This window comes from Pan troglodytes, chromosome 1 (genome assembly GCF_028858775.2).
Source record: "Pan troglodytes isolate AG18354 chromosome 1, NHGRI_mPanTro3-v2.0_pri, whole genome shotgun sequence".
Lineage (NCBI taxonomy): Eukaryota > Metazoa > Chordata > Mammalia > Primates > Hominidae > Pan > Pan troglodytes.
Genome location: NC_072398.2, coordinates 79,077,503 through 79,093,322, shown reverse-complemented (window position 1 = coordinate 79,093,322; position 15,820 = coordinate 79,077,503). Strand labels below are relative to the sequence as shown.

Here is a 15,820-nt window from a genome sequence, read left to right as displayed (position 1 = left end):
AAAAAAATGACCAATATCAGAAATAAAATAGAGAAAATCACTTCGGCCCTTCAGACAGAGATAAAAAGGAAACAGTACCAAAAATTTTATGCTCCTACATCTGCTAACATACAAATGAATTAAATTCCTTGAAAGACAAACTACAGAGCTACCACTCAAGAAGAAACAACCTAAACAGTCCTGTATCTATTAAATCAATTTACAGAAAGAAAATTCCAGGCCTACATGACTTTTTACTGGTGAATTCTATTAAACATTTATGTAGAAATAATACCAATTCTACACAAATCCTTCCAGAAAAATTAAAGAAGGGATGCTTCCCAGTTCATTATATGAGGACACAGTTACTCTAATAATAAAACCAGACCAAGACATTAGGAGAAAAGAAAACTATAGAATAATGCCTCATAAACATAAAAATTCTCAAAAATAATTAGCTAATAAAACTTAGCAATATATATAAAAGAGCAATATATCATGACCAAGTAATGTTTATCCCCTCAATACAAGACTGGTAAACATTCAAAAGTCAATCAATGTAACTCACTATATCAACAGTCTAAAGCGAAAAACCCATATGATTATCTCAGTAATAGATACAGGAAAGGCATTTCACAAAATTTAACATCCATTCATGATAAAAAGTCTCAGCAAGCAAGAAATAGAAGAACTTCCTTAAACCAATAGCAAGTATCTAAAAAACCCTACTGTTAACATCATGCTCAATAGTGAAAGACATTGCTTTCCTCATAAGATCAGTAACAAGGCAGGGATAGCTGCTCACACGATTCCTCCTCAACATCATACTAGAGGGCATACCCAGTGCAATAAGGCAAGAAAAAGAAATAAAAATCATACAGATTAGAAAGGAAGAAACAAAACTTTCTATTTGCAGATAACACAGTTGTCTACTTAGAAAATCTCCAAAATCTGTGAGAGAGTCAGTACAACTAAAAAGTGTGTTTAGAAAGTCACAGGACATAAGGTCAATATGCAAAATCAATTATATTTCTATATACTATCAACCAAAACCAGGAAACTGGTAATTTTTTAAACTGCCACTTATAATGGTAAAATACTTAGGTATAAATCTAACAAAATACGTATGCTAAACTATAAATGATGGAAGAAATAAAAAAAGACCCACATAAATAGAAAGCTATACTATATTCATGGATTGGAAAAATCCAATATGGTCAATATATTGATCCCCTCAACAGATTCAATGCAACCCCAATGATTTTAAAATGTACACGGAAAAATACAGAATAGAATAACTCTGAAAAAGAATACCAACACTGGCAGCCTCTTACTGCCTGATTTCAATACCTACTAAGAGGCTATAGTAATCAAGAGAAAGAGATATCAATGAAAGCACAGACACACAGATTAATGGAACAGAAACCAGAGTCTAGAAATAGAGGCAAACATATATGGCCAAATTTTATTTTTTATTTTTTTGAGATGGAGTCTTGCTCTGTCGCCCAGGCTGGAGTGCAGTGGCACGATCTTGGCTCACTGCAAGCTCTGCCTCCAGGGTTCACGCCATTCTCCTGCCTCAGCCTCCCGAGTAGCTGGGACTACAGGTGCCCACCACCATGCCAGGATAATTTTTTGTATTTTTTTAGTAGAGACGGGGTTTCACTGTATTAGTCACAATGGTCTCGATCTCCTGACCTCGTGATCCATGCAAAGGCAATTTCAATAAGGTACAAAAGCAATTCAATGCATCTTTTCAACAAATAGTGCTGGAACAACTAGACATCCATATTAAAAAACATAAATCTTGGTCCATATCTTGCACCATATACAAATTAACTCATGTATCATAGACTAAAACGACAATGACAAAAACCTCTATAAAACTTGAAGAAAACATAGGAAAAAATCTTTGTGAACTTGGGTTAGACAAAGATTTCTTAAATATGACACACAAATACAGTCCACTCATTTTTTTATATGCTGACTTCATGAAAATTAAAGACTTCTGCTTTTCATAGGAGAATGAAAAGAAGCCACAGAAAAGTGAAAATACTTGCAAAACATATAACTGATAAACAACTTGTATCCAAATACAGGAAGAACTCTCAAAAGTTAGCAGTAAGAAAATTAAGCAAACTAGGCAACATATATGCTCTCTGTTGTTCCTCTAAAAAACTGTCTAAAAGCCAGGCTGATATTAGTTCACATCAAGAGTAAAATAAACACTTTATTTAAATAAATACTACTACCTCACAAATAGCTCAGCCATCTCCTTATTCCTTTTATAAATAAAACTGCCACAAGGTTCAATTGTTGCTAATTATATCAGGTAGTATTTTCCTTTTGAAAAAACAACAGTGTATGCATACACTGGTTGTTACAGCAAAACTTAATCAAAAAAAAACTTGGAGAGTTTGTTATTAAGTTTTTGTTTTTTTTTTTTTGAGATGGGGTCTCACTCTGTCACCCAAGCTGGAGTGCAGTGACATGATCTCCGCTCAGTGCAACCTCCACCTCCTGGGTTCAAGCAATTCTCCTGCCTTAGCCTCCTGAGTAGCTGGTATTACAGGTGTGTGCTACCACACCTGACTAGTTTTTGTATTTTTAGTAGAGATGGTGTTTCACCATATTGGCCAGGCTGGTCTTGAACTGCTGACTTCAACTGATCCACCTGCCTTAGCCTCCCAAAGTACTGGGATTACAGATGTGAGCCACCACACCCAGCCCGTTATTAATTTGTATTTCTATTGCACAGAATAGAATGTGAAATATGTGCAATTAGTCAATCAGATGTTTAAACACTAGACTAGTATTTAACACAGCCTTCTAGTCATGTCTTTTTGGTTGATAAAAACCCAAACCTGAGAGCTAAATTTAGTAATTGCCTCAACATGCAATGCCTTCAGGTCTATTTCTTTCTTTTCTTTCTTTCTTTTTTTTTTTTTTTTTTTTTTTGAGACAGAGGCTCGCTCTGTCGCCCAGGCTGGAGTGCAGTGGCATGATCTCAGTTCACTGCAACTTCCACCTCCTGGGTTCAAGTGATTCTCCTGCCTCAGCCTCCCAAAAAGCTGGGACAGCCAGCATGCACCACCATGCCCAGCTAATTTTTGTATTTTTAGTAGAGACAGGGTTTCACCATGTTGGCAGGCTGGTCTCGAACTCCTGACCTCAGATGATCGATCTGCCTTGGCCTCCCAAAGTGCTGGGATTACAGGCATTAGTCATCCTGCCCAGCCTTCCTCAAGTCTATTTCTATAACACACAACTTATTAGTATTTTTATTAAACAGTCAATGTAAAGTGAGGTTTTACCAACAATCTATCAGCAAGTTTGTTTCAGCCTTTAATTGCACCTTTCTCAGTGTTTCTGGAAATTAACATTTAAAAATTGCTTATTGTTAATCTTACTAAAAATGTCTTTAAAAAAAAAAAGACCTAAGATATTTTTCCCAGGAGGTAAAGAAGAAGAGCAGGAAGTTGAGTATCTCTCTAGATACTCTAGATAATTTGCTTCCTTAAGCAAATTAATGTCTCTGGTCCTCTCCTACTTCATCTGTGAAACTGGGAGGCTAGATTCACTAAGTCTGGCCTTGGATTTAAGGTCCAGTCAAATTCTAAAAGTCTTGATTCTACAGATGTCCTTAAATAAAGTGTATTTCTTTCACCATAAAAGGTAAAATCCATATCATCTCTAGTAAAAATCTGGCTAATCAAATACTTCTCTTAATCTTAGAAGAATAACAAACTTTTCTGAACCTCAGTTCTTCCTCCTCAATAAAAAATGAGGTTTAATGAGATAATTTACATCATATATTCCAATTCTATGATCTTACCAGAAAATAACTTTTAATAATAGTCAAGATCTTTTTGATAGAATAAACACATAACTGTATTAGCTAAATCTAACTCTAATACATACATAATAGATATATGCTGATACAAATCAATTTGAATTTCGAAAACTTACTAAAAGTGAACTTACTTTGACCACATAAATGGAAGAACATACTTTAACTTATAGCAAGGGGAAGCAATTATTTAGCCATACTCTAACTACTCAGGACTGTTTATATACTACCATGTTATCATATTCTTCTTAGATATAAGTGAAAACAAAAAAACGTGTTTGATTAATCTAAGAATATTCAATCCCAAAATAATATCAGGCACATCATGAACATAAATATATACTGATAACGAAAATGACAGATACTAAATATATAGGGGAAAAATAAAATTTCATACATTCAATAATTATAATTCAAGGTACTTATTAAATCTGATAAATAAGTCTCAGATTTTCAAAGGGCCTGCTATATCATTCACTATAGTATTAGCTACTTCCTAGTTCATTTGATTTTAAAATAAAATAGAGTAGGTAGACATACTATACATTCAGACTATCTAAAGGAGAAGCCACTTTTGCCAGTACTACACAGAGACATAATGATACATAGTTCTAAAAATTATCCTCAATAGAGTTAAGGTCAATGATCCAATAACTTCATTTATAGGAAACTGCTCCTAGAAAATAAGTAGAAATATAGACAAATATGTATGTACAAATATGTGCAGTGAAGAATTATTTGTAATAGATAAAATTGTAAACAGCTCAGTCATCTGAAAACAAGGTAGGTTAATATATGATATATTGACTACATTATTGTACATAACAAAGACTTTTTAATGACATGGTAAAAAGCAGATGAGAATTTATATTTTATCTTTATATATTTCTATACTATGTATATTCTACACAGGTGAAAATGATATATGCTCAACTTCTATTTCCCAAAGATCATTGTATCAACACAGTAAAGGATGGCAAATGAAAGCCTAGTATAATAATTCAAGCAAGAAATAAAGAAGGTATGAATGAAGAGGGTATCAATTAATACAATGGCACTAGAATGAAAAGAAGAAATATTACAGTTTCAAGAGATTTTTAAGAAACAATCAACAGGTTGTGGCTGCCAAGTAGAACAGCAGGTAACAAAGAAGAATTGTAGGTAACAAAGTGGAAGTGTAGGTAACAATGAAGAGATCTGGCTAAATTTTAATTCCACAAACTAAAGTCAGAGATGCAGAAGGCAAAATAGCTTAGGGTAAAATAACAAGACCAGGTGACTCTGAAGTAAAATTTTAAATTTAAACAAACTTTCTATATATTATGTTTAATATGGCAAGATCCATTCTATATATTAGAAATGATTTTTATTCAGAAAGCTTCAATCATCTGGAATATTAACTAATATGGAATACATTTCTTAATGAAGCAATATCAGTGAGTTATTGCTATTCTAAAATCTTTATTCAGAATTATCTCAGTAGGGGAATAAAGTGTTTAATTTTTTTCAAAATATTCTAACTTGAAAATGGCAAAAATGAACTATTTCAAGAAAAAGCTTTGTAAGTTACCATATCATTTTTATTCTCCATAAAAATGCTGAGTTTCTTCAAGAATGACACAACTAGAATTAGCAGCTCAAAATTGTCCCGATCAAGGGCTTTCACCAACATGTGAACTATGTTCTTGTTCCTCATTTTCAGTTCGGTACGAGTATCCTCAGCAAGATTCAGAAGCAAATAAAGAGCAACTAGAAAAGTAAAATACATGAGAGTTAAAGAATTAGTATACTGAATCAATAATTTAGAAAATCATTTCTACTCACCAAGGCAACAGAGTTAGCTCTAAAAAGGTAATATATTATTTTGAAAATTTTAACTGGTTAATAATTGGTTAATTAAAAAACATTTATTGTTACTGAATGGGATATGTGTTTGTGTGTGTGTGTGTGTTATCTAAAACAAAACACACATATAAAATAATTCATACAATGCTGAGAAGGACACAATAACCAAAATAAAACAACGATTCCTGCCCTCTTGGAGCTCACAGTTTAATAGAAATCAAATGGCAATTAAAGGTAGATAAGTCAGGAAAAAATAAAGCAGACAGAGGAAAACAGTTTTTATACATATAGAAAACAAAATAACATATCATAAAACTTTAATAACTAAAGTCTGCTGTGTTAAAAAGTGCAATAATCCAAAATATACAGTATAGCTACAGCTAAATTTGAGCCTACTAAAATCAACTTTTCATATGCAAACTGATTTTCTGTTAGTCACTATAAGAAAAGACCTTATGAAATTCAGTAATACAATTATTGCACTAGACAGAGTTGAAGCCATTGTTTGCTAGTTTTAAGTAAAATTTCTTTCAAATTTGTGTAATAAAAATGCTTATGTTCTCAAAAGAAACATTTGCTTTTTATAGTGAAAACGATATTAATAGATAATGCTTTCCATTTTTCCTTGATAGTGAGCTTCAGAGTTCAATTTCTGTAAGAATTATGTAGGCTTTTATGGTCAATATAGTCTTTTTGCTCTCTTGTGGCCTCATTGTTTTAGTATTTCACTTCATGTATTCTTGCAAACTACCTCTCAATACTTATGAAAAGAAGAAATACATGCATATGTATATACATAGGTAGATAAATATAAAATTTATTTATTTGACAAATATTAGAGATGGAAAGTTAAATCACACTTATTAAGTACCTATTGTATGCCAGGCCTGTTGACGTATAAAGGCTGTTTAAATTCTAAAACAGTTTTATGAGGAAAGAAGTATTATAAAAATTTTACAGATTGGAAACCCCTGATTCAAAGAAATTAAATAACTTTCCCTACCATACAGCTAGAAAGAGGTAGTGCTAAATTAAAATTCAAGCCTATCAGAATCCAAAGCTCATATATTTACACTATTACATTATGCTGACTTTCTATGCAAGGCACTGTCAAAAGGTTTTAGAATTACATTGAAAAAACAAACAGACTTCTCTTTACAGCCAAGATAGATGTAGCCGGTTGAATATTGTCCTTCTAAAATTTATGTTCACCCAGAACCTCAGGATGTGCCTTATTTGGAAATAGGGTCTTCGCAGATGTAATTGGTTATGGTGAGGTAATAATGGATTAAGGTGGACCGTGAATCCAATGAGTGGTGTCTTAAGAAGAGGAGGAGGTGACATAACAGAGACCGATAGAGTGGGAAGAAGGCCATATGAAGACAAAGGCAGAGACTGGAGTGATGTAGCTAAAAGCCAAGAAGCACCAAGAATTGCTGGGACCCACCAAAAGCTAGAAAGAGACAAGAGAAGATTCTTTTCCAGAGCCTTCAGAGAGAACGTGGGCCTGATGATACCTTGACTTTGGCCTTCCACCCTCCAGAGCTATGACAGAATAAATTTCTGTTGTTTTAAGCTACCCGGTTTACGGTAATTTGTTATAGCACCCCAGAGAATTAATAGGATGGGGTTTTAAACCTTTGCCTGACAACACCACAAAAAAATCTGACTGAAATACACAAAACAAAGATTTTCACAATAGTGGACACCAGACAATGAAGGACAGTAATCCCTGAGAGATAAGAAATAAATGAGATAGTCCTATGTTTGCCCTAGAATATTGCCTTGAGAGTTTCCAGGTCACAAAACAGTGAAGGAGAATCCAGGCAGAACCTGATAGAATCCCTGAGTTAAGGAGATGAAGCCAAGAATCCAGAGACGCCAAAGAGTTCACAGAAAAGAGTACTGAAGAAGAAAGAGCTGAGCAGAGAGAAACTCTGGAGTTCTAACAGAGGTCTCCCTCAAATATTGAGTTGAGTATTGATTGGAACATAGGAATTTAAGTGAGGCTGGGACAGAACAAAATGAGAGGAGTAGAAGAACAAAGCTGAAAATTATGCCTGCTTCTACCAACCATACTGGCAATCCCATAATTCATGCATTAGTGGGTAGAGCCCTGAGAAGGGTCTTACCTCCGTAGTGGGAAATAACTAGCTTTATACTAAATGCTGCTTCTGTCCAGACTAACAAATTATAAGATTAAGATCCAAAAGGATCAAACTGTTTCCAAGTAATTTAACTATGTCCCCAAATAAAACTCAAAGATATTTTTAGGAATAAAAAAGTCCACCTACAACAATGTAAATCTCACTGTCTTGCTTCTTTTTTTTTTTTTTTTTTTTTTTTTTTTTTGAGACAGAGTTTTGCTCTTGTTGCCCAGGCTGGAATGCAATGGCGCGACCTTGGCTCACTGTAACCTCCACCTCCTGGGTTCAAACAATTCTCCTGCCTCAGCCTCCTGAGTAGCTGGGATTATAGGCATCCACCACCACGCCTGGCTAATTTTGTATTTTTAGTAGAGATGGGGTTTCACCATGTTGGTCAGGCTGGTCTCGAACTCCTGACCCCAGGTGATCTGCCTGCCTTGGCCTCCCAAAGTGCTGGGATTACAGGCATGAACCACCGTGCCTGACCCTGTCTTGCTTCTAATCAAAGATTTTCAGTCATACAAGAAGCAGGGAATATAACTCCCAAGGAAGAGAAAAATGAACCAATTGCAACTGTCCGAGAATTGACCTAGAGTTTAATTATAAAAACGGAACATTATGTCATATAACTGTATTCCAGATCTTCTAAAAGTTAAGTAGGGACAAGGGAGATATAATAAAAAAGATTCAAACTTCTATCACTGAAAACTACAATGCTTGAGACTATAAACTAGATGAAATTAACAGCAGTTTAGAGATAGAAGAAAAAAAGATTAGTGAAACTGAAGACATAATCACAGAAACTATCCAAAATTAAACAGACAGAAAAACATGGCAAAAATGTAGAGTATCAGAGAACTGTGGAACAACTTTGAGTGGCCTAATATATGTTTAACTGAAGTCCCTGAAAAAATAATAACAGAAACATTTCCAAATTTAGTGAAAATTATAAACCCAGAGTTTCAATAAGCTCACTAAACTCTAAAAACAAGAAACAGAAAAAAAATTACACCAAGGCCCGGTGTAATAAATTGCTCAAAACGAATGATGAAGAGACAATCTTAAAAGCAGTCTGAGAAAAAGAGACCTTATATTAATATATAGACAAAGATAGCATGACAGCAGACTTCTCATCAAAATGCAAACAAGGCAACAGTGGAGCAACATCCTTACAGTATTAAAAAAAGTTGTCAACCTAGAGTTCTAAACCCAGTGAAAATATTTCAAAAAGATAAAAATGTTTTAAAAAATGAGACTTTTTTAGACACACAAAAGATAATTAACCACTGGTAAATATGTCCTACAAGAAACGTTAAAGTAAATTGCTCAGGCAAAAAGAAAATGACAGCACACAGAAATATGGATCTACACAAAGGAATAATATCAATGGAAATGGTAACTCTACAAGTAAATATATAAGATTATTTTCTTATTAAATATATCTTTAAAATAAAATTATGTATATAAAATGATAATGTGTTATACAGTTTTTTGTTTGTTTGTTTCTGGCTTTTTTTTCTGAGACGGAGTCTTGCTCTGTCACCTGACTGGAGTGCAATGGTGCGATCTTGGCTCATTGCAACCTCCGCTCCCAGGTTCAAGTGATTCTCCTGCCTCAGCCTCCTGAGTAGCTGGGGACTACAGGCGTGTGCCACCACACCCAGCTAATTTTTGTTTTTTGGTGGAGACAGGGTTTCCCCATGTTGCCCAGGCTGGTCTCAAACTCCTGACCTCAAGTGATCTGCCCACCTAGGCCTCCCAGAATGCTGGGATTACAGGTGTGAGCCACGACATCTGGCCTTATTATAGGGTTTATAACATATGTATAAATATAATAAATGTTAGTAATAGCATAGAGGTGGGAGAGGGAAGAAATGATTGCAACACTAGGCATGAAATGGCACAAAATACTTGACAGCAGAGTTAACTTACGATAAGTTAAGCATGTATCACTTGTAGGTAGACAACTATGATTAAAGATGTATAATATAAACCTTAAAGCAATCAATAAAATAACAAAAGACTTATAGCTAAGCTAACAATGGAAATAAAATAGAATTTAAAAAATCTCAAATCCGTAAGAAGGCAGACAAGAAGGAAAAAGGAGGAAAAAGACACATACACACACAAACATGCAAAGCCAATCTAAATGCTGTTCATAAAAAAACACACTTAATATAGACATAAATATATTAAAAATAAAAGGATAGACAAATATATCCCATGCTAACACTACTCACAAGAAGAAGTAGATTAACATAAGAAAAGGTAGATTTCAGACCAAAAAATGTTACCAGCCATGATGAAGAACACTTCATACTGATAACAAGGGCAATTCATCAATAGCACATCTACATCCTATATCTTTATGTCCCCAAGAATACAGAGCTTCAAAAATACATGTACTGAAAACTGGTAGATGTGCAGGAGCAATAAATAAATCACAATTACAGTCAGAGATTTCAATATTACTCTCTCAATAATAGAAAAAGTACAGAAAAACATCAACACATGTAAAGCCTTGAACATCAATTATTTGGGAAAAAAATAACTCCCTTCTAAATAACCCAAGGGCCAAAAAAGAAACCAAAAGAGAAACTGGAAAGTATTTAAACTGAATGAAAATGAAAACAGGACATATGAAAATCTGTGGGATGCCATCAAAGAAGTGCTTAATGGGAAATTTATAGCACTAAATATCTGTATTTGAGAAGAAAGGTCTTGAGTAAATGACCTCAGCTTCCACTTAAAAAACAACAACAACAACAACAACAACAAAATAAGAGTATATTAAACCCAAAGTAAGCTGAAGAAAAAAAATTATAAAGATCAAAGTAGAAATCAATGGCATAAAAAATTGGTAGGGCTAAAAGCACCCAATATCAACATTTTCCATAAGCTACGGTAATGAAGACACTGTGCTATTGGCATCAAAAACACACAAAAGTGATGGATAGAACAAAATAGAAACCCCAAAATATGCATGACACATATGGACAAATGGTTCTGACAAAGATATAAATCAATTCAGTAGATAAAAGATAGTGTTTTCAAAAGTAGTACTTAAATAATTAGCTATTTATATGCAAAAAGAATGAAGAACTTTGATCCATTCCTCACCCCATATACAAAAATTAACTCAAAATATATTATAGCCTTAACTAAACTCTGAGACTATACAACTTCTAGAATAAAACATATTAGAAAATAATTGTAACCTTTAGTTAGGAAAGGATTTCTTAGATACAATACCAAAACCATGATCCAAAAAACACTAAGTTGGAATTCATAAAAATGTAAAATTCTGCTCTTAAAAAGATACTTTAGGAGAACAAAAATTTCTGCAAATGATGTATCTGATAAATGCTTATATCCAAAACATATAAAGAATAGATACAAAACAATCCAATTTAATAATAAGGCAAAAGTTATGAAGGCACACTTCAATAAACATAAAGAGATGGCAGATAAGCACATCAAGAGATGCTCAACATTAATCAGTCACTAGGGAAATTCAAATCAAAACCACATACATTCATGGTGAGAATATAAAAACAACTAGTATAGAAAAACATTTGGCAGTTTCTTACAAAGTTAAACATACACCTATCCTATGACTCAGCCATTCCATCATTAGGTATTTAACTAAGAGAAAAGAAAGTCTATGTCCATACAAAGACTTGTAGAAAAATGTTCACGGCAGCATTAAAATTGCCAAAAACTGGAAATATTCTAATGATCATCAACAGGTGAATACAAGGAAATACTATTCAATAACAAAAAGGAATAAACTATTGATAAATGCAATAATATGGATGAATCTTTAATTATGCTGAGTAAAAGACAAAAATGCATACATACTATATGATTTCATTTATATAAAACTCTAGAAAATGCAAACTAAGCTAAAGTGACAGAAAGCAGATCAGTGATGACTTGGGAATGAGGAAGAAGGCAGAAGGAAGAAGGAAAGGGAGAGATTGTTAAGATGCATGAGGAAATTTTGGGAGCGATGGATATGTACCTTATCTTGATTATGGTCATTATTTCATGGGTATTTACATATGTTAAAATTTGTCAAATTATATACTTTAAAACTATACGGTTTATTGTCTATCAGTTATACCTCAATAAAGCTGTTAAGAGAGTATACAATATTTGCATAACTATTTGGTTAGAAACAGAGCTTAAAGTTTTGCATGTTAAAAAAGTCAAATTAGTTCTTTGAAACTTTTACATGAAAACAATTGCTTTCTTGAGATCTGATGCATTTTGGATTATATGCTGACATAGATAATACCTATTATTTTCTAGCATATTTTAAAATGAACTTTTGAAAATCTGACATTTTCTCCAACAGGTTGAACTAAATTACTTGGCTTCAAATATTTAAAAAACTCAGTGTAGTTAAAATTGCTACTAATCTTCACAGGATGAAAATATTTTGGGAGTTAACAAGTATTTCCATGTACAAAGTTAGTCAAACACCAATAAACTACATGAATCATCAAATAGTCAAGTATAAATCAGGACTTAAATTCACACTTAAAAGCCCCATGTCATTATCACTAACCACCATAAGATTTTACATCTTATCAGTAACCAAGAAACCATACTATTGAAGTTTTAAATATCTTAATAAAGCTAGAGACAAGGAATTCTTTTCTATTAAACAAGAGAAATATTTTAAATTTTTTATATCAATTTCCTAGGAAAGCAACAAAATAATTCACTTAATAAAACAAGTAAGTTAGGGCTGAAGAGACAAAGATTGATATTATTGAAAAGGTCACACACTGGATTAAAAAATCCTTTCTTAGGAAATAAATAATAAGTATACAAACATTTAGGAAATAAATAATACGTATACAAACATTTAGGAACTAAATGGGGAAAAATAGTAGAGTGAAATTTAAAACATGACCCATGCTAAAGACAGACGAACTTGTAGCATATTAACATTTATAGAACTTTCAGCTATTCTCACATTAGCTTTACAGGTATGATAAAAAGTGAACAAAACAAATGTATTTGGAGTAAGTACTTTGTTGCTTTCCTCATTGCTTAGGAATTCATACCTCGTAATAGCTGTTCCTGTTTTACCACAAGCCCCTGGTACTTTTTAAAGGTTTTTTCATAATCCTTTCTCAAGGTTTGGTTTTCAGGGTCTTCATCAAGTAAACAATTTGTTAAGGATCATCCATACTCATTGAAGCAAAAAAAATCTACTGATAAATTCTATGAACAATGGCACTATTAAATTCTATGTGCAACTTTACCCAGTTATTTTTCTCACCAAAAGTTTAACTAAAATGTTATCTGCATAATAATTGTGCTGTAACAGCACTTCTTATTTAAGTGCTCATGGATTCCCTGGGAGTCTTTGGGTGAACAAACTTTTTTATGTAGCCCACAGCTAACATCATATAGATGTTTGAACCTCACCAAATACTTGAATTCCCAGAAACTATATGTGAATATTTTATATAGGTGCACAAGTCTATAACTTTCAACAGATTATCAAGTGGGTCCACGAACCAAAAAAATTACTGCTTCAGAAAGAGTGATTTAGTTACTAAGAACACTGGATTTTACTTCAGACAGATGCCCAGAATATTCAAAGGATATAGATTAAATCTAAAGCTTTTGTAGCAGCCTTTTCAGACTAGAGATGCCAAGAAAGAACTAACCCAAACTTAAAGGTAAACAAATTTTAAAAATCACATCTTTTGGTCCCAAATCGTCCTCTGGACTTCTTGCAAAAATAATCAGTTACTTCAGTATCCCCAAGCATATGAGTCAAGCATATGACCCCAGAATATGAGTCAATGCAGCTGACCTTGTTGAATACCACTTGTATCAAAATACAAAGAAATTTAGGACATAATAAAATAGCAACATGTCAGGAGAAATGACCAGAATTCTGATGTCATTTTTATATCCCTTCAATTACCATAATCTGTTGAGTCTAAGATACATTTTCCTCACATCTTAACATCTCCAAAACTGGATGTGTCTTATAATCCCTGATGTGTCATAGTTTAATTGAAAGCATATGTTCCTCTCCTCGCACTTAAACAATAGTTTAATTAAGTTTAATTTAAACAATCTTAAAATTAATGGTGTCTGATATAGAAATACAATATGTCCTAAGATATCAGTTCTTGTCACCAAACAATAACAAAATGCAAATTCATGATTGCTAAAGAGTTCCACTAGCGGTTCCCTCCATACTTCTCCAGTTTAAATAAATTTTGGGTACCACTGAAGCATTCAGGAGTCTTGTGACTCCAGAACTGATGTAAAGTCTCTAGGATTCTTGGGTTGTTGATGTAGTTGAGTCACTATCAATCTAGATGCCAGCAGTTTATGGTATGCATAGAAAATTTATAAACCTGAAAAGATTCTAATTAAGAAACGTCAAAGCTTCTGTGTGGGTGTGGATTTTATAGTATCTTGGAGTTCCATGTGACAATAGTAAAAGCCTGAGAGATTTTGTACACAATAACCTGAATTAACCTGTTACAACATAGATTAAATTGAAGCCTCAGGGTTTCCAGAAGCCAAAATTAATATAAAAGTAAGGTCCACTTTTGCACAAAGCAGAGTTAAAAATGTATGATATTCTGCAAAACAGGAATAAAGTTTTCACTTTTTAAAAGACATAATAAACACTTGATTCAAAGGAAAGTTACCAGCATGCCTAGTTGATCTGCAAAACATATCATGTTTGAACAGATACGAATAAACCAGGGGCCTTTGATCTAGAAGCATTGAGTTTAGAGGCTAAAATATGATAAATATCTTCAAATATGAGAAGAATTATGATGTTGAAGAGAATAGCCTTATTCCATATTGCTTTAGTATACAATACTAGAAACAATGGATAGAAGTTATTGGGGAATGGACTTCAGTGCACTAAGCAAAAGACTATTATAATAAACAGAATGCTAAACCACAGAATGGGTGAAATAAATAAACACTGACATTGTTAAAGAGGAGCCTATGTAATAGCATTTGCCAGGGAAGTTGCAGAAATATTTTTATATTTGTAAGATAGATTAAAACAGATACCTAAGTTTCCTTTCACAGGTTCTATTATTCTATAGGCCTTTCAAATTTTTATTTATTAACAACAGTATTTTTGCACTTTCCTAGAAAAATGGAACCTTTAACTAGGTTCATCACCAAATTTACACCCATTCTAATCAAAGTCACCTTAGTACTCACACAGCAGTATATAAGCAGCAGTGGTGGGCCAGGCTTCAACTAACCAAAGGATCTTAGTGGATGTAATGACGTAACCACTTAGAGGCTCACCTACTAAGTTACCCGACACAACTATTACCTGCTCCTTCTACCTCATTAACTAATAAAGGTTGTGAAGAGACAAAAAGTGAATATCAAACTGTATTCATTTTGATAGTTTCAATCTACTTCTTAACCTTCAATAACACACTCCTGCATTGTTTCCAAGTAATGCAATTAACAATTTTTAAAAAAGAAAAAAGAACAAAACCATCCCACCCATCCAAAACTTAAAAGACAACAGACGGTTCAAATGCCACTCTAAAAGGATATCAGCTTTCTTCTTCTTTGAGAGTTCTTCTTGCCAAAGCTCATGTCTTTTTAACTCATGATCAATAATATTCATACACAGAGCTCCAATTTTATAGTGAGTAATAAGTCCATGAAATTGAGAAAAGCTTTAAAGAAGACATTTTAATATATATTTAAAAGAATACATTTTATGGGTACAGGAAATTTGTTTTTGGTGATCACTGGTACGAACCATGTAGAAAATAAATTTGATATACATATTTTAATAAATGAATATATCCACAATACACTAGGAAGACATGCGATTATAAAATTACTTTAAATATATCACACTCTTACCTAAAATAGTTATTTTTAAGAAGTTAGAAAGTAGACATTTTTTGTAACTAACCACATTAACTACTCAGATATTCACAATAGATTTTTAGATTATTGTCTA

General features: G+C 33.0%; 1 protein-coding gene across 5 annotated transcripts in view; it reads right to left on the bottom strand.

Annotated features, from left to right (window-relative positions):
- The window catches only part of KIFAP3 (kinesin associated protein 3), a 164,012-nt gene that overhangs the window by 97,275 nt on the left and 50,917 nt on the right, over positions 1–15,820 (bottom strand). For all 5 annotated transcript variants that reach the window (XM_016932248.3, XM_016932234.3, XM_513988.7 and 2 more), the window contains exons 7-9: positions 15,403–15,527; positions 12,900–12,998; positions 5,400–5,578 (exon numbers count right to left, since the gene is read on the bottom strand). In XM_016932248.3, the coding sequence (XP_016787737.1) occupies positions 5,400–5,578; positions 12,900–12,998; positions 15,403–15,527 (403 nt within the window). The remainder of the gene's footprint in view (positions 1–5,399; positions 5,579–12,899; positions 12,999–15,402; positions 15,528–15,820) is intronic.